At 48.7% G+C, this 20,031-nt stretch overlaps 1 protein-coding gene across 2 annotated transcripts in view; it reads right to left on the bottom strand.

Moving 5' to 3' along the window:
• The window catches only part of TRIM36 (tripartite motif containing 36), a 41,401-nt gene extending 26,031 nt beyond the window's left edge, over nt 1-15,370 (bottom strand). Inside the window, exons 1-3 of one of the 2 annotated variants that reach the window (XM_069962694.1) lie at nt 15,069-15,370; nt 2,576-2,810; nt 615-650 (exon numbers count right to left, since the gene is read on the bottom strand). In XM_069962694.1, the coding sequence (XP_069818795.1) occupies nt 615-650; nt 2,576-2,810; nt 15,069-15,107 (310 nt within the window). In that variant the 5' untranslated portion in view covers nt 15,108-15,370. The remainder of the gene's footprint in view (nt 1-614; nt 651-2,575; nt 2,811-15,068) is intronic. The other variant, XM_069962695.1, reaches the window with a different exon arrangement.
• Nucleotides 15,371-20,031: the final 4,661 nt, after the last annotated feature.

Genomic DNA, 20,031 nt, shown 5'->3' with positions numbered 1-20,031 from the left:
AAAGAAAGTACAAAAATTTGAGTTATCCCACAAAATGGTGTGTGTGTGTGTGTGTGTGTGTGTGTGTGTGTGTGTGTGTGTGTGTGTGTGTGTGTGTGTGGTGGTGGTGGCCCTCTGTAGTAACACACAACAGCGTGGTCATGTGACCAGGAAGTAGCTGGTATTGGCCAGGAGCGGCCAATACTAGCTACTTCCTGGTCACATGACCACGCGGTTGTGTATTACTACAGAGGGCCCCCACCACCACACACACACACACCATTTTGTGGGATAACTCTAATTTTTGTACTTTCTTTGGTAAATTTTTCTCCAGAACAGTCATTTTAGTTCTTTCAGTCTATTTATACTACACATTTAGAAAATCTCTACAGGGCCACGTTTAAAAATAAAAAATAAAAATAAAGAAATTCTATACTAGCTATTACACAATTTATATGTCATTTACAACACTGCCCTTTGTATTTTGTATAGCTTTAAAAACAAGATCATGTTGCTCCATTATGGTCTACTTGTCCAACAGAATGAAACCTACTACACAAAACAGCAGAAAGAAAATAGGAGTAAAGCCAATACAGAAAAAGCACAGAGCCTATTAAAGCCATAGAATGAGTCACCTCGACTTCTTAGTACAAAAGAACTCCGTTGTGATGCTGCAAAATATTAACATTTAGACAGTGAGACATGGGGGTATTTACAGGACATTTAGAATATTCACACCAGCAAAGCATCTACAGATCAATTTCCTTAGCATAACAGTCTACACAGGTTAATCTGCTGGGACAGTGCTCAACATCATGTTAGTGATATCCGTACAGCCCTTGCTTTATAGGAGTATTCCAGCACGTAAACAAAAAGACATTACTTACCTCTCCACACTTCCCAGGTGTCCTCCGGGCTTGTTTCCCACTAACTGCAGCCGCCTCAGACACTTCCAAAGCACCTTTGCAGTGACTAATCACTGACTCCTACGCTGTCCCATCTCAGTCAGTGATATGCATGAACAGTCAGTTACTGCAGAGACAGGATCGGAAGTGTCGCAGGTGTCAGTGGGGAACACAGAAGCAAGCCAGAAGGATACCGGGGGAGTAATAAGCGTACAGGATTTCCATTTTTTTTTTATACTCTTACATCAGTTGTCGGCTGTGCATCAACTATTACATGGAGCAATGCACAGTCAATGCTTTAAGACAATCAGCTAATGATCAGCTCCTTAGCTGAACGTAGTTTTATTACATGGAGCAATACCTGACTGAATAGGCAGATAATCACTCCGTGTAATAAGGCCTTAAGACTTGGAGAAGGCAAAAGGCCTCCATTCTTATGATTTAACCCTAAATATAAGGGGGTCCTCTGAAAAGGCAAAGAGAGACACTGCGTTAATACACATTACTATGAAAATTAATGTATATTTATTTATATACTATTCCATGTAAAATGGCAGACTTTATCTCCAGAGTACCTCTTAAATCTTTTGGTAACCCTTTAAGGGAAAAAAAAAAGGCCTCAAAGTGGATAATACTCCAGATAGTGATTTGCAATAAATTAGAACAAAATTTATTTTTTTTCAGAAATTGAATTCAAAAAGTGACCTCATATATTCTATAGAGTTATTACATACAGAGTGAACTTTTTCTAGCGTTTATTTCTGTTAAAGTTGATGATTGTGGATTACACCCAAGAAAAAAGTAAATTTTGCATTTTATTTGGAAATCAAGGTCCCAGAGCCTGGAGGAAGAGTGGAGCGGCACACAATCCAAGCTGCTTGAGGTCTAGTGTGAACTTTCCACAATCAGTGATGGTTTGGGGAGCCAAGTCATCTGCTGGTGTAGGTTCACTGTGTTTCATCAACACCAAAGTCAACGCTGCTGACTACCAGGAAATTTAGAGCATTTCATAATTCCCTGTGCTGAAAAGAATTTTGGAGCTGGAATTTTCATCTACCAGCAGGATTTGGCACCTGTCCACACTGCCAAAAGTCCCAATCCCTGGTTTACTAACCACAGCATCACTGTGTTTGATTGGCCAGCAAACTTGCCAGACCTTAACCCCATAGAGAATTTATGGGATATTGTCACGAGGAAGATGAAAGACACCAGACCCAACAATGCAGACGAGCTGAAGGCCGCTATCAAAGCAACCTGGGCTTCAATAACACCTCTGCAGTGCCATCAGCTGATCGCCTCCATGCCACATTGATGCAGTCATTCATGCAAAAGGTGCCCTGACCAAGTATTAAGGGCATTTACTGTACAGACTTTTCATTGGGTCAACATTTCTGTGTTAACTTTTTTTTTCAGTTGGTTTTATATAATATTCTAATTTTCTGAAATACTGACTTGGGTTTTTCTTGGCTGTAATCCATAATCATTAACTTTAACAGAAATAAACGCTTGAAAAAGTTCACTCCGCATGTAATGACTCAATAGATTACATGAGATCACTTTTTGAATTGAATTACTGAAAAAAAAAAAAAATTGTTGATAACCTAATTTATTGCAAACCACTGTACATACTTATGGCCCACCCTGCCAATAAACCTGTGAGAGAGAAGAGAACACATCAAACTAGAACAAACCTGATCTAAGAAGTCTGTCGATTCTCTCTATGCTAGGTGACTGGATGCGAACTCGGGGGCTCCCAGGCGTTGATGCTTCTGAGCTCACATCGGTGGAGTCCTCCAAAGACATGAAGAGCAGCTCCTTCACACACTTGTGACAGATGCTGTGCTGACATGGCAAGATCAGGGGGTGTGTGTATAATTCCTTACAAGCAGGGCATATAAGCTCACGCTCAATGTTTTTGATGGCAACCTAAAAAAAAAATACACAAAAAAAGTAATTAAAAAAAAAAGAAAGAAAGAAAACCATCTCCACAAAAAATTTGCACAGACAATCCACACTGAATACTGGTCCGCATGACTTACATACTGTTGGTTTTAGACACTTTTGCACATTTTTATTATCTCCCCTTCAGTATACGCTGCAGGGGTCTTTTCTTCTTCCAGTTGGCAATGAATGCCCTTACCAATAACATGGCAAGATTCAGATTCACTTAATCCGATATGCAACAAAATACCAAAATAGCTTTCTTATTCAAATACTAAGCAATAATGGAACTCCTTGGCCACAATGATGTAGGTAGCCTCATTCATCATATAAGTGTAGATGGGGCTGATAAACAATGGTTTTCAATGTCGGAAACCCAGCTGGCACAATGTTATAAGTGGTGGAGATGGCATGTCTGCAGTGCACCTGTCTTTTCCCTAAACATCCAGAATAAGGCCAGCGTCACTTAGTAAGGATATGGTCACACTACAGACTGCTCTTCTCACACCATCACCTGTTTGTTCTGGTCTTTTTTAAGGGGCAGCAAAAAGGATCAAATAACTCACATGACAAATACCTCGCTCTATGGGAGTCCACATGGAAACAGCAATTTCATCTGGTGGACTGAAGGGTGTAGGCAGTATAAGGGCCGTATTACAAAGGACGATTGTTATTTGAATTTAATCATTGATAGTTCACAAATTGTTCCAACATCATTCGGTGTAATAACACATGGTTCGGTCGTTCCCTGGTATATCAGCCAGTAAAGGACAAGCGCAAGAATGACCACAAGTAACGATCATCGTCCTGTGTAGTAGGATGAACGATTTAAGAAGTTGGAAAAATCTATCCATGAAGGCCAGGGGTGCAGACAGAACCACCAGGGACCACCCCAATAAATAATGGTTCAGGGAGCATGAAAGTGATGACAAAATCCCTTTAAGGGTGCGTTCACACCTACAGGATCCGCAGCAGATTTGATGCTGTGTTAAGTTATCTAAATGAAATCTGCTGCGGATCCGCAGCAGAAAATAAGCTGGGGATCTGGTAAGGGTGAACGTACCCTAAGGAGTTATTCTACTTCTCTACATTCTATTCCAAAACTCTTGATTGTAGGCACCAGAAGCTACCAGAACAGTGAGTAAATGCCATTTGGTGGCTGCAGGATGAGGCTCTGTCTCCTCCAATTACACAGATGCCCCTCTCACTGTGAATTACAATGCGGCTGAGCGAATTAGGAGAAAGCTCCGGCCTGCAGTTAATCACTTGGAAGGGAGTTTTGTCTGCTCATTCCAGACTTGTGTGGGAAAAGAACCGGAGCGCGCACGTTTGGAGGAACCTCTCACCCCAGCATGAGCGTCTGCATCTCCACCGGATGGTTAATGCAATAAGCCGCAGTCGTGACAGTCATAGCTTATAAAATGGAAGAGCATAAACAGCACAAAGTGCTAAATTATTATATTTACTTCTGTCTACTGAAGTTTTCGTTTACTCTCACAGCTTCATAAAAAGACTATTGACATAATCACTAGTATCTAATTGTAGCATGAAAAACTTGTCAATTTAAGTTCTAGCTAATAAAGAACAGCCCTCTGTCTGGATCCAGACAGGGTAAACACTGGTATACCACATAAAGTAACAATTCTGGGTGTCAGCAAGATCTGGTGGGGATTTCCCTGTGTGATAGCGAGCAGAGTGTATATTTTGTAGTGGATTCACACAGCTGCTGCAGGTTGGCGGTCAAAATTACACGTACGGAAGAGTGCACAGAAACCAATACGGGCAGAAGAGGCTTTGCTGTAGGAATATCCGGAAAGGGGAGTACAGTGGGTTTTCCACCAGAACTTGGCCGCAGATAAACAGCAAAGTCTGCAACACACCGATTATGTTGTGGATTTAAAGCTCTCCATTGAACTCAATGGGGAGGACAAGCCAACAATCCAGTGGCAAACTGGGAAGCCGCTGATCCATTCACACAGCATGTAGATTTGTTAATCGCATCCATTTGGCTTCTACTATATTTTACTGCAGAACTTCTGTCCAAAAATCCACAGCAAATCTGTAACATGGAAACATACCCCAGTCAGGCACCCATAGAAATATGTGGCGCTCTTGGGTCGGTGTATACACGAGGCCTTAGCCTGGGTTCATACACACTATTCTGGTCCATATTTGGAACTTCTTGTGATCAGCATTGGTTACCGAAATGGTGAATAGTCACTTCCATTTCTGCTTCCAGCTATAAATACAGGGAAAAATAAGGACCAAATTACCATGTCTAAACTCTGTTTACAATTCAAAATATAGACAAGGCTATGGAAATCATTTTACAGCTGAAATAGAGGGGAAAAAAGCAGTTTTTCCCATTGCATACTGCTGAAGCAGAAAATGCCACACAGCTGATAAGTGAAGGGCTCTTTTCCTCAAAAAGCATAGCCCTTTTTCTAATCCTGTTTTGTAAAGGCACCGTAAACCAACTGATCAGTGCCCATTTGTGGCCGTGGATGGTCGAAGATCTTTTAGTGTAAAAGACCCCAAGACCAGAATGTGATGCACAGGGATTGGGCTCTGTCAGATCAGCAGCAGCAAAGGTAAAAAGCCCACCGTACAAGTAAAGTGTATTCCCTGGACAACCCCTCAGAGAGAACCAGTCACCCACACGGGACCTATATATTCACTAGCAGTGCTCAAATGCTGTAAAAACATTTCCTACCATATTCTTTGCATGAAATGATAAATGCAGGAAAACATGTTTTAATCAGGCCCACGGGGGTATGCAAATCCCCACTATGTAGACACTGGGGCGGAGACTGGGCAATGACTAGTCACAGCGCTCTGCCTATGATCACACATTGTATCCGACTGACAAGTAAACAGGCTGCTACATCACCCCCACAGAGAGCCATGACTAATCACAGACCAATCTCCAGCACCAAGGTTACCTAGCAGGGATTTGTCACCGGCATCACTAATACAGGGCATGTGCTCAGATACCTGCCACAGGTTTTCATATTTTAGATCATGAATTTTGCCATAATTGTGGATGTGATTTAGGCCCAATCCATGTGTGAATGAACCACAGTGAGGAAAATCAGCAATAAGTGTACACTATACACGTATGGGATACAAAACCCAGACGTGATGAAGTTCTACAATGTGAGCACATACCCTGAAGTGATCATTCAGCAGCCTGCATTATTGGGTACATATCCATCAGGAGCTGAACATCAAGTTTACACCTCAACTCCAAAGTCAAAAGGAAGGCAGCAAAACTGGAGCCACCAAATGGTATTCAGGCATGATGGGAATTGTAAGCTGATTTATGAGGATGGGATGTGACCTTAGTAAAGTGGGTATTTGTGGTCTGGGAACTAGGAAAAAGGGGCTGTGCCCCTGAAAGGAATCTTAGCAGGTAGGAATCTGTTGGCAGAAAAAAACCACTGGGTCCATCTTTCCTTTTAGTAATTCCTTTTTTATTATCTTCGGATAGATATATTTTTGTCCCAGACAGGTTCACATTCAGTTATTGTAGATTTACCAACGATATCTGCCTGACACCCTCCGCCATTTTTGTAGCCAGTCTTCGGATCCGTTCTATTTCATCAATGTCCATGTTTTGGTGAGGTGTGCAGAATTGGACACAGTATTCCAGATGTGGTCTCACCAGAGCTCTATACAGTGGGATCACAATCTCCCTCTACCTACTGGTTATACCTCTAGCTATACACTCCAGCATACGATTAGCTTTCCCCACCGCTGGTTGCATTGGTGACTCATTTTAAGGCTGTCAGAAATCATTACCCCTAAATCCTTCTCTTCTGAAGTCCTTGACAACACAGAACTGCCAATATGATACTTGGATTGAGGATAGTGCATTACTTTACATTTGGAAACATTGAACTGCAGTTCCCATTGTTTGGACCACTTATCTAGCAAAGCTAAATCGTTTTCCATATTACTGACATCTCCAAGTCAGTATTAAGCTATTAGACTATCAGCTAAAGTTAGGATCACCTAACCTGCTGCTAGATTCCCTATAAGAGGCCCACATACATTAGATGAACATCAAACCTTTTGACGCGTACGGGGGGGGGGGGGGGGGGTCTTAAACATCGATCAACAGCAGACTTTAGAGGAAAGAATTTTTGGGAATTTCCACCTGTCTGATGGCTTATCACAGGAGATAAGCTGCAACCAACCAGAGATGGCGGAAAGTGGCTTAAAAGCATCATATCATATTGAAAATTCAATACGTGATTCATACGCGTACACATTGTATTTGTTTTGCGGGAAAAGTACCAGGATAACTTGATTCAGGTAAAGCTCTGCTCATTGTGGGCTAAGTAACCCCTCCCCCTTGACTACTTAGCCCAGAAGGAGCAGAGATTTCCATAAATAAAATGAAGGGCCCTTTTACATGGGCAGACACAGTTGCAGCAGAGCGCCGATCAGCTTATTTGCGGAATCTTTACAAGGCTCAGTCCTGGAGCTTATTAACTTCATCATAGTCGGCCGCACCTTCCCATTTACATGGCAATATATACGGCTGACTAACAATTGAGATGACCACACAAAAAAACAAAACATGATCAGCTTCTCAGACTTATCCTAGTTTGCCAGGACTGGACCCATCTTTTCCCAGCACCTGGGGAGGAGCGGCATGGAGCGCAGCAGACTTCAAATCCCGCAACCTGATGAGCAGAATGCAGATAGGAACAAAGCGATTCGCTTCAATCATTTCTAATTAGGACCAAGCAGTTGCAAGAAACTCATCTTGGATGACCAAATTCAATAGGTAGCTCCAGGATAAGGGTATGTTCAGACAGAGGAATCCACCGAGAAGCTCCGGCGGATTCCATTGCTCACATCTCTGCCCGTGCCATAGACTCCATTCTATGGTCAGGGGGATTCCTCCGTCTGTCCAAAAAAAACAACAGGTTCATTCTTTGGACGGACGGCAGAATCTGCCTGACCATAGAATGGAGTCTATGGCACTGGCAGAGATGCACGTGGCCGTGACCAGTGGCGAGCGACGGAATCTGCTTCTCTGTGTGGATTCCTCAGTCTGAACATATCCTGGAATAAAATACCTGCAGGCAAGTAACAGGTTCCTCTTAAAAGGGGTTATCCAGTGCTAGAGAATCATGGCCACTTTCTTCCAGAGACAGCAACACTCTTGTCTCCAGTTCAGGTATGGTTTGCAATTACGCTCCATTCACATCAATGGAACTGAGTTGCAAAACCTCACCCAAACTGGAAACAAGAGTGGTTATATCTCTGGAAGAAAGTGGCCATGTTTTCCTAATCTTGTCCTCCATTGAGAATATGCGCACACTTTGGCAGGCATAGAGGAAAGGCCATAAGGGTGGTGCAGGGGTCAGGAGTTAGCCCACAGTCACAGGTGCAGTCACCTTTATTGCTGAATGAAGCCATCTGGGTCCTATCTAGGGCTGGGCGGTATACCGCAAAAATACCGATACCGTCACTGGCGTCGGTTAACCGACCTCAACTTAGCCAGGACGGTATTTGCGGTATTTTTGTATTTTTTTTGTATTTTTCTGCTGCTCCTCCAGCTCGGACATGCCGGCGTCACTGCACACACAGCACAATAACTTGTGCAGGGACGCCGGTATCAGAGCGGGAGGTGGAGGAGCAGCGGGGTCCAGGTGACAAAGCCGCCCGCCCCCCGCAGCCAAGCGCCCCCCGCCCGTCCGAGCGCCCTCACCACTTCCCTCCCCACCCGTCCAGGCCCCGTCCCGCCGCACCTGTCCGTCCATGCGCCCACCCGTCAAGTCCGGTCCCATCCGGCGTCCCTGCACCTGCACACACAGCATTGCCCTCCCCGCCCCGCTCGGACGGGACTTGTGCCGGGAAGTGAGGTGCAGGTCGGTCGGGCATTCCGCCTAAGGGCCCTATTCCACTGGACGATTATCGTTTGCATATCATTAACGATTAACGATCGCAAACGACCACTATTGCGAAAGACCTGAAAACGTTCACTCATTTCCATTGAACGATAATCGTTACTTATGATCGTAATTGCGATCGTTTTTTCTTCGCTATTTATTCGCTATTGCATTCGTATCTATTGCGAACGACCGAACGATGTCTTATTCAACGCGAACGATTTGCGAACGAGCAACGATAAAAATAGGTCCAGGTCTTATAAAGCGATCAACGATTTCTCGTTCGGTCGTTAATCGTTAACTGCATTTCAACCGAACGATTATCGTTTAGATTCGAACGATTTAACGATAATCTGAACGATAATCGTCCAGTGGAATAGGGCCCTAACAGCCGCGGCTGACCAGCTGTACATATCGCGTCCCGTCGCCGTCACATGCAGGTCCCGGTCTCTGGCTGCAGAGACTGTAATGGTGATAGCGTCCTGCGGGTCCTGGAGCTGAACAGCGGGATCTGCATCCCCCGATCCCGCTCTACAGCTCCAGTAATGGCAGCGACGCTATCACCATTACAGTCTCTGCAGCCAGAGACCGGGGACCTGCATGTGTGGCCGGGAGGGGAACCTGTGTGCCTGTGTGCCCTGTGTCCCCCCCCCCCCCAGCTGCTCCAGTCCCCCTGTGTCCCCCCCCCAGCTGCCCCAGTCCCCCTGTGTCCCCCCCCAGCTGCCCCAGTCCCCCTGTGTCCCCCCCCCAGCTGCCCCAGTCCCCCTGTGTCCCCCCCCCAGCTGCCCCAGTCCCCCTGTGTCCCCCCCCCAGCTGCCCCAGTCCCCCTGTGTCCCCCCCCAGCTGCTCCAGTCCCCCTGTGTCCCCCCCCAGCTGCTCCAGTCCCCCTGTGTCCCCCCCCAGCTGCTCCAGTCCCCCTGGTCCCCCCCCCCAGCTGCTCCAGTCCCCCTGTGTCCCCCCCCCCAGCTGCTCCAGTCCCCCCGTGTCCCCCCCCCCAGCTGCTCCAGTCCCCCTGTGTCCCCCCCCCCCCCCAGCTGCCCAGTCCCCCTGTGTCCCCCCCCCCCCCCCCAGCTGCCCCAGTCCCCTGGTGTCTGCTCCAGTCCCCCTGTGTCCCCCCCCCAGCTGCCCCAGTCCCCCTGTGTCCCCCCCCCAGCTGCCCCAGTCCCCCTGTGCCCCCCCCCCAGCTGCTCCAGTCCCCCTGTGTCCCCCCCAGCTGCTCCAGTCCCCCTGTGTCCCCCCCAGCTGCTCCAGTCCCCCTGTGTCCCCCCCAGCTGCTCCAGTCCCTCTGTGTCCCCCCCCAGCAGCCCCAGTCCCCTGGTGTCTGCTCCAGTCCCCCTGTGTCCCCCCCAGCTGCTCCAGTCCCCCTGTGTCCCCCAGCTGCTCCAGTCCCCCTGTGTCCCCCCCAGCTGCTCCAGTCCCCCTGTGTCCCCCCAGCTGCTCCAGTCCCCTGTGTCCCCCCCAGCTGCTCCAGTCCCCCTGTGTCCCCACCAGCTGCTCCAGTCCCCCTGTGTCCCCCCCAGCTGCTCCAGTCCCCCTGTGTCCCCCCCAGCTGCTCCAGTCCCCCTGTGTCCCCCCCAGCTGCTCCAGTCCCCCTGTGTCCCCCCCAGCTGCTCCAATCCCCCTGTGTCCCCCCAGCTTCCCCCAGTCCCCTGGTGTCTGCTCCAGTCCCCCTGTGTCCCCCCCAGCTGCCCCAGTCCCCCTGTGCCCCCCCCCCAGCTTCCCCAGTCCCCTGGTGTCTGCCCCAGTCCCCCTGTGTCCTCCCCAGCTGCCCCAGTCCCCCTGTGTCCTCCCCAGCTGCCCCAGTCCCCCTGTGTCCTCCCCCCCCAGCTGCCCCATTCCCCCCCATGTCCCCCCCCCCCAGCTGCCCCATTCCCCCCCATGTCCCCCATCTGCCCCTGTCCCCCCCGTGTCCCCCCTGTCCCCCCCGTGTCCCCCCTGTCCCCCCGTGTCTGCCCCTGTCCCCCCGTGTCTGCCCCTGTGTCCCCCCCCCCAGCTGCCCCAGTCCCCCCCGTGTCCCCCCAGCTGCCCCAGACCTCCTTCAGTCACCCCCAGCTGCCCCAGTCCTCCTTCAGTCACCCCCAGCTGCCCCAGTCCCCCTTTGTCCCCCCCCCCCCCCCCTGCTGCCCCAGTCCCCCTGGTGTCTGCTCCAGTCCCCCTGTGTCTCCCCCAGTCCCCCTGTGCCCCCCCCCCCAGCTTCCCCAGTCCCCTGGCGTTTGCTCCAGTCCCCCTGTGTCCCCCCCCCCCCCCCAGCTGCCCCAGTCCCCCTGGTGTCTGCTCCAGTCCCCCTGTGTCTCCCCCAGTCCCCCTGTGTCTGCCCCAGTCGCCCCATTCCCCCTGTGTCCCCCCCCCCCCCAGCTTCCCCAGTCCCCTGGTGTCTGCCCTAGTCCCCCTGTGTCCCCCCCAGCTGCCCCAGTCCCCCTGTGTGTCCCCCAGCTGCCCCAGTCCCCCTGTGTCTGCCCCAGTCCCCCTGTGTCTGCCCCAGTCCCCCGTGTCCCCCCAGCTGCCCCAGTCCCCCTGTGTCTGCCCCAGTCCCCCTGTGTCCCCCCCGCTGCCCCCGTGTCCCCCCCAGCTGCCCCAGTCCCCCCGTGTCACCCCCAGTCCCCCTGTGTCACCCCCAGTCTGCCCCAGTCACCCCCCAGCTGCCCCAGTCACCCCCAGCTGCCCCCCTCTTATAATCATACACCCCTGTCCTCCCCCCGTATAGTCATACGCCCCTATCCGCCCCCCTATGTATAGTCATATGCCCCCATCTGCCCCCCTGTATAGTCATACACCCCTGTCCGCCCCCCCATATAGTCACACACCCCTATCCACGCTCCCTGTATAGTCACACACCCCTATCCGCCCTCCCTGTTTAGTCATACACCCCTATCCGCCCCCTATCCCTATGCGCTGCCTGTATAGTCCTGTAACCCGATCCCAACCTCCTGTATAGTAATACACCCCAATCCATCCCCCCCCATATAGTCATACACACCTATCCCTCTGTGACCTGTGTATACCCTGTAGAGGCTGTATACCTGTATATACACATGTCCAGGTCTCTGCTGAGACCCCCTAATAATGACAAATAATAATAATAATGATAATAGACTAACCATGGGTTGCTGCTCAGTGAGTTCTATTTTACTTTTTTGAATCAAAATATCGCCAGTTTGGCACGGCAAGTGGGTGTGGTTTGCAAAAAAGGGGTGTGTCATAATTATCGTTCAATTATCGTTACCGCGGCTACATGTGCGATAAACCGCGATATTGATTTAGGCCAATATCGCCCAGCCCTAGTCCTATCATTAATAAGGATTGGTTATTTATATAAAAATACAGAAAAATATCATCTTCATTCTTTACCAATTAACTTCAATGTCAAACCACAGCATAAAGCTGCTGAATGATGGCGCTCCTGCATGCGATACCTCCAGTGCAGCACAGACAGGGCTATATAGCCGCAGCGGCCCTCATAGACTATGTCCCCATATGGCAGATTGAAGGGGTTGCAGATATCCATGCATGTGCTAGAGAACTAACTCCAGATGTAGAGACATTTCAGCAAAAAAAAAAAAAAAAAAAAATCTGCCGCGTGTGAACACACCCTTTAGAGTCTGATGCTGTTAGCACTGCAGTATGCAGACCTCCTCCAGGAGAAGACATGGGGTCCATATTACTATACCCAGTGCACTGCCTCCACTTCTAGGGTAAAATGTGTTATGCAGGTACAGTAAGGCCAGGGCTACACTCCAACTTTCTGTAATGCTACCAGATTGATAACTATGGAGCTCCAGCTGCAGGACACCAGGTTATATGCAGTATTGCAGCTGTCACTCAATTGGTAATATCTATCTTGTAGTCCTACAAAACCGCAGTGTAGCCTTGACCTTAACCTGAAGGCACACAGTGTTACGGTATAGGCACCTCCGTTATACACTTGTTTATATACCATAAATAATACTACGGCCTGAGACATAGTAACTTAAGTTGTAAACAAGGCAGTGAGTTCTCTCTAGAGACAGCTCCACTTCCTGTGTAACTAGGGATCAGACAGCAGCGATGCAGCAGAGCGGAGGCGGCTGGGAACTTGTCAGGTCTATAGATGACTGGGAAGATGCTGCCAGGACCAGGAGACGCCCCTTGTTCTCTCGCAGACTAGAATGATGATGGTGCAAAGTGACCATCACTAGTGTTACATGTGCGGATGGAGCCGACTGCTGGACCAGCCCTACACCTGTAATAAAGAGTCTTACAAAGCAATACACGGGGCCGTGTGCCACAGTGTATGACTATGCCGGATGCTGGACCAGCCCCACACCTGCAATACACCGAGCCGTGTGCCACAGTGTATGACTATGCCGGACCAGCCCTACACCTGCAATACACCGAGCCGTGTGCCACAGTGTATGACTATGCCGGCTGCTGGACCAGCCCTACACCTGCAATACACCGAGCCGTGTGCCACAGTGTATGACTATGCCAGATGCTGGACCAGCCCCACACCTCCAATACACCGAGCCGTGTGGCACAGTGTATGACTATGCCGGATGCTGGACCAGCCCCACACCTGCAATACACCGAGCCGTGTGCCACAGTGTATGACTTTGTCGGATGCTGGACCAGCCCCACACCTGCAATACACCGAGCCGTGTGCCACAGTGTATGACTATGCCGGATGCTGGACCAGCCCCACACCTCCAATACACCGAGCCGTGTGCCACAGTGTATGACTATGCCGGCTGCTGGACCAGCCCCACACCTGCAATACACCGAGCCGTGTGCCACAGTGTATGACTATGCCGGATGCTGGACCAGCCCCACACCTCCAATACACCGAGCCGTGTGCCACAGTGTATGACTATGCCGGATGCTGGACCAGCCCCACACCTGCAATACACCGAGCCGTGTGCCACAGTGTATGACTATGTCGGATGCTGGACCAGCCCCATACCTGCAATACACCGAGCCGTGTGCCACAGTGTATGACTATGCCGGATGCTGGACCAGCCCCACACCTCCAATACACCGAGCCGTGTGCCACAGTGTATGATTATGCCGGCTGCTGGACCAGCCCCACACCTCCAATACACCGAGCCGTGTGCCACAGTGTATGACTACGCCGGCTGCTGGACCAGCCCTACACCCGCAATACACCGAGCCGTGTGCCACAGTGTATGACTATGCCGGATGCTGGACCAGCCCCACACCTCCAATACACCGAGCCGTGTGCCACAGTGTATGACTACGCCGGCTGCTGGACCAGCCCTACACCCGCAATACACCGAGCCGTGTGCCACAGTGTATGACTATGCCGGATGCTGGACCAGCCCCACACCTCCAATACACCGAGCCGTGTGCCACAGTGTATGACTACGCCGGCTGCACAGCCCTGGGGTGCATACATTATGCAGCATACAAGTGTATGGCCCATTCCTGTCCCTACCAGACACAGCGCCCCCCAAGGCACCGCTGCCACATTATCAGCAGAAAGACATGGCGGCTATGAGAGATCCGCTGCACTACTGAAACTTTATGACCACCGCCCTATAACGAAAGATTAGCAGAACACCTGATGGCCACGAAAAATGGCAAAACCAATTTCATGGACCGACCTCAATGTGCCTGTGTGTGTATATATATATATATATATATATATATATATATATATATATATATATATATATATATATATATATATTATACATACACACACACACACACACACACACAGATATATAGTGATAATAGGGAAACAATGGCACTATATTGGGCGGCTGTGTCCACAGAGCTAACAATCTAACAGACACAGAACCAATGGTAGCCAGCCCCGCACTGACCCCATCCATGGATGAGATGTATACATATATGATAGATGGGTTATTGGATATATAGATAAGAGGATTAGATGTATACATATATGATAGATGGGAGATATATAGATAGATAGATAGATAGATAGATAGATAGATAGATAGATAGAGATGAGATGTATAATAGCTGGGATATATATATATATATGGATAAGATTTATACGTAGATGATAGCTGGGATATATATATTTATGGATAAGTGGACGAGATGTATACATAGATGATAGCTGGGATATTGGGATATATACATATGGATAAGTGGATGAGATGTATACGTATATGACAGATGGGAGATATATATATATATATATATATATATATATATATATATGGATGAGATGTATACGTCGATGATAGCTGGGATATCAGTACACATATACGGACAGCCATAACGCATCCGTTCCTCAGCCGCCGCACATTGCTCCCCGCTCCCTCACATATGGCACACAGGGCTCTGCCCCCCAATCCCGTTGGGCACCTACTTGGCTCTCCCCCGGCTCCGGCACCGGCTGGACCTCCATCCCGGGAGCAGTGACCGCACGCTGAGCCCCAGACACACGACGGGGCGCGCCCTCGTTCTTCCAGAGCTCCGTGCTCAATGCGCCGGTTGTTCGGTGATGCAACAATAGCCAGTCACCCGACACGTAACACGACGTAACAAGTGATGGTGCCGCGTATGAAGCGCTCCGGTGCCCGTACCCCGCACTCTCTGACTGACCACCGTGCAAATCTCCCCGGAACCCTCACTCATCTACATTAACGGGCGTGGAGCACTGAGCAGCACTGCTGCTATTGGATGATAAAATAAGGGGGCGTTCCCGAGGGCCTCGTGGCATGGGCGGGGTGTTAGGACACGCCCTCTGGAGGGTTCCTGAGGGACCTAACGGTTGTCTCCCAGGACTTTCCTGGATTGTTCCAATCGCCTGCAGAGGGAGGGGGGGGGGAGATAAAAGAGAGGTCAGGGAGCTGCCACACAGCGTGCTGACACCAAAGCAGTTATCATTGTGGAGGGAATATTATTAAAAATGTCTGAAAGAAAATCTTTGTGTCACATAGCAACCAATCACAGTGCAGCTTTCTATTCCTAACTACTCTGGTAAAATGAAAGTGGAGGTCTGGTTGCTCTGGGCAAACAAGCACAGTTTTGGTCAATGGGCTCCATTGGTGGTTGGAATTTATCAGAGGCTAGAATGGAACTACAACTCTCATCATGGTGACTGTAGACTCCTCACATATGACAGCGCCATAGATCACACTTGCCTGTATTTATACTTCTCCCAATCCCCCCATACACATGGAAGTTCAGATCTGAAAGGGGAGAAATCCGCTGCCAGACATCTTCTATGGCAGCCATTTATATCCCAGAGAACAAAAGGATGTAACATGCTGGATCCCCCTATCATCTGCCATCTGGGCACTGTCAGTAGGCCCTGTGCACATGAGGTCATATGATCCTGTGGAAATTGTCATGTTCAGCTGAGTTTAATGTTTATAACCGGCTTAACATGGAGACTTGTGCGGTACAGCTTGGGGCACATGATGGCCCTTGTGCGCTGTTACAGTTTGACCTTTTCTACTTATCCTTCCATAGAAGTATTGTACATTTTCGGTTGCTACGGAGTAAAACTGGAATGAGCCAGTCACATAAGGACTGCAGAAACATTCATGGATCCAGGAACTTGCCTCCATGGTGTAACTGGATGTATTCCTGCCAGTGTGTCAGATTGCTCCAGTCACCATCTATCTATCCCTCACTGCATTCATTCTGGGATTCCCTTTTGTAATGACACCAAAGCTCCCTTAAAGGGGACCTGACAACAGGACAATGCTATCTAGTCTATAGACATCATGTTATAGAGCAGGAAGAACTGAGCAGACTGATGTATATATTTGTGGGAAAAGATTCTGTATAACGTGTAACTTCTTAATTGAAATCCCTGCTCATTCTGGGTTAAGGAGTTGAGTGGGCGGTGTCACTCAATGGACTGGACTTTTTAGCATGGAAATATCAGAGATTTCAAACAATAAATTACAAGTTATACTAAATATTTTCCCATAAAGATATATATCAATCTTCTCAGCTCCTTCTGCTCTATAACATGATGCCAATAGCTTAGGTAGCATTTTCAAGGTGACAGGTTCCCTTTAAGTATCTGAAGTATAAATAAATATATAACTGTCAAGACATGTCAAAAGCTTTGATCATTTGAGATCTGGGTGTTCTGACCCCCACCAATCGCTAAAACCAGCAGGATGAAGCACATGGCTCAGTGCTTCTGTCCTGTTTTACAGAAGGAGACAGCCCATAGATATATACTACAGAGGTTAATCTCCTGCCACAAGGCCAGAGAGGGGAGCAGGGGCTTAACTAGAAATGGCTGGGCCTCATAGCAAACTTTTGATTAGGGCCCCCCCCCCTTCCCGACTGACCACTCAGCCATCAAGTCTAGTTAAAACTGCAAGGGCTCTTCAGGAGTGCTTTCCGTTTAAGGGACATTTGCAGAACCTGGAAGGCCCGCTTTGCCCCTAATAGGGGGCCCAGTGTACTGCAGGAACAGGCAACAGGGTCCCCTGATGTGGTGGGCCCCATAGCAGCTGCTATAGCTGCTACAGTAGTAGTTACGTCCCTGGAGGGGAGAGAATGTTCTTAGGGAGCACTTCTCCCCCCTGGTTCTTGCGATCAGTGGGGCTTTGGTCTATCAAAACATTTGACATGTCAGTAATGTCAGCAGCAAAAGAGGGAATATGACTCCATCATGACACCCTTACCCTCACTAGCACATGATTTTCACTATTGATCTTATATAACAATTATCTCGAGCATGGAGGGTCACATTCATTGTTCTGACCTGACTGCAGAGGTAAGCAAACAAAGCAGAGGGGGGTCAGTTTGGGTGGTGCTACCTGTTATGTGCATATGGCTGCGTCTCTACAAATAAATGCCATTGTTTGCTGTGTTGTGACTCACTATTCCTTGATCTACAGGTACTTTACATATGACAAAGCTATTTTAGTGAAGTCGCTGTTGTCACACATCTTTGTCTGCAATCTCCTCTGCTAAAGCCAGTCATAGTATAACAGCTATCCCCCAACATCCACATGGGCATGTACGCTTGACTCAGACAAGCATACAGGTACACTGGATTGGGTAGAAAGGGGTCAGCTTCTGGTACTTCAACAGCATTAGTTAAAGGGGTTGCCCAGCAAAAATCTTTTTCTTTCATGTTAACTGGTGTCAGAAAGTTATATAGATTTGTAATTTGCTTCTTTTAAAAAATCTCAAGTCTTCCCATACTTATTAGCTGCTGTATGTTCTGCATAAAGTGTTGTTTTATTTTCAGTCTGACACAGTGCTCTATGCTGACATCTCTGGCCGGGACAGGAACTGTGTCTTGGTTTTCTATGAATCCCTATAGAAAACCTCTCCTGCTCTGGACAGTTCCTGTCTCGGCCAGAGATGTCAGCAGAGAGCACTGTGTCAGACTGAAAATAAAACAACACTTTCTGGAGGACATATAGTAGCTAATAAGTATGGGAAGACTTCAGATTTTTTAATAGAAGTAAATTACAAATCTATATAACTTTCTGACACCAGTTGATATGAAATAAAAAGTTTTTCGCTGGACAACCCCTTTAACCCTTAGGCGACCCTGGACGTATCTGTACGCCCAGGGCCGCCTACGTGTGTTCAGAGCGTGGCCGCGAGGCCGCGGTCCCCGGTGCGGCATGTAGCCCGGGGCAGCTGCTATTAGCAGGCACGGTCCGATTGCCATGCCCGCTAATAAAGGAATCGGATGCTGCTGTCAAAGTTGACAGCTGCATCTGATTACTTGAATGCAGCCATCCCTGGTGTCTAGTGGGGTGGATCGCTCCTCCAGGACGTTGTCCCGGAGGAGCGATCTACACATCCTACTCCTGCCGGGCTCAGCGCCGTAATGCTTCTGGTATACAGGATAGATCTCAATGAGAGATCAGAGTGCTCATACTAGAAGTCCCCCAGGGGGGCTTCTAGTATAAGTGTAAAAGTAAAAAAAAAATTGTTGTTATTAATAAAAAGCCCCCTCCCCTAATAAAAGTTTGAATCACCCCCCTTTTCCCATGTTATAAATAATAAATAAATAAACATGTTTGCTATTGCCGCGTGCGTAATCGCCCAAACTATTAATTAATCACATTCCTGATCTCACACGGTAAATGGCGTAAGCGTAAAAAAATCCCAAAGTGCAAAATTGCGCATTTTTGGTCGCATCAAATCTAGAAAATTTGTAATAAAACGTGATCAAAAAGTCGTATATGCGCAACCAAGGTACCGATAGAAAGTAAATATCATGGCGCAAAAAATGACCCCATAGACCAAAGGATAAAAGCACTATAAGCCTGGGAATAGAGCGATTTTTAGGAACATATATTTTTTAACAATGGTTTGAATTTTTTACAGGCCATCAGATACAATGAAAGTTATACATGTGACATATCATTGTAATCGGAACGACTTGAGGAACATATATAACAAGTCAGTTTTACCCCAGGGCGAGCGGTGTAAAAACAAAACAAAAAAACAAATAAAAGAAATGCCTTTTTTTTTTCAATTTCACCACACATTGAATTTTTTTTCTGGTTTTGCAGTGTACTCTATGAAAAAATTCAGCCTGTCATTGCAAAGTACAATTAGTGGTGCAAAAAATAAGGGCTCATGTGGGTCTGTAGGTGAAAAAATGCAAGTGCTATGGCCTTTTAAGCACAAGGAGGAAAAAACGAAAATGCAAAAATTTTAATTGGCCCGGTCCTCTAAGGCAGTGATTTTCAACCAGTGTGCGGCGACACATGGTCGGGTGTGCCGTGGGGAAAGTTCCCCAAACTATGGTGCCCCTGCAGATCGCCCCACTGCTGCTGTTCGCCTCACCTACTGGCCGCCTGTAGTGCCGGGACGTGATCCTCCTATCCAATCAGCGGAGAACGGGAGCGTTGTGCGCTGCGGCGGGCTGTGATGCACGCATTCAATCACGTCCCGCCGCAGCGCACCACGCTCCCGTTCTCCGCTGATTGGAGGAGCACGTCCGGGCCCTACGGGCCGCCAGTAGGTGAGGCGGACAGCAGCGGCGACCATCTCGGAGGAGGAAGGGGGGGAGAGAAACCTGGGGATGGGGGAGAGAAACAGGAGAAAACAATGGGGAGAGAAACCTGGGGATGGGGGAGAGAAACATGGGGATGGGGGAGAGAAGCATGGGGGAGAAACAGGGGGGAGAGACAGGGAGAGAAGCATGGGGGAGAGAAACCTGGGGATGGGGGAGAGAAACATGGGGATGGGGGAGAGAAACATGGGGATGGGGGAGAAACAGGGGAGAGAAGCAGGGGGGAGAGAAACATGGGGATGGGGGAGAGAAACAGCGGAGAGAAGCAGGGGGGAGAGAAGTTTGGTGGAGAGAAGCAGGGGGGAGAGAAGCA

Source organism: Dendropsophus ebraccatus, chromosome 3, assembly GCF_027789765.1.
Source record: "Dendropsophus ebraccatus isolate aDenEbr1 chromosome 3, aDenEbr1.pat, whole genome shotgun sequence".
NCBI lineage: Eukaryota > Metazoa > Chordata > Amphibia > Anura > Hylidae > Dendropsophus > Dendropsophus ebraccatus.
This window is presented reverse-complemented; position numbering and strand designations above follow the sequence as displayed.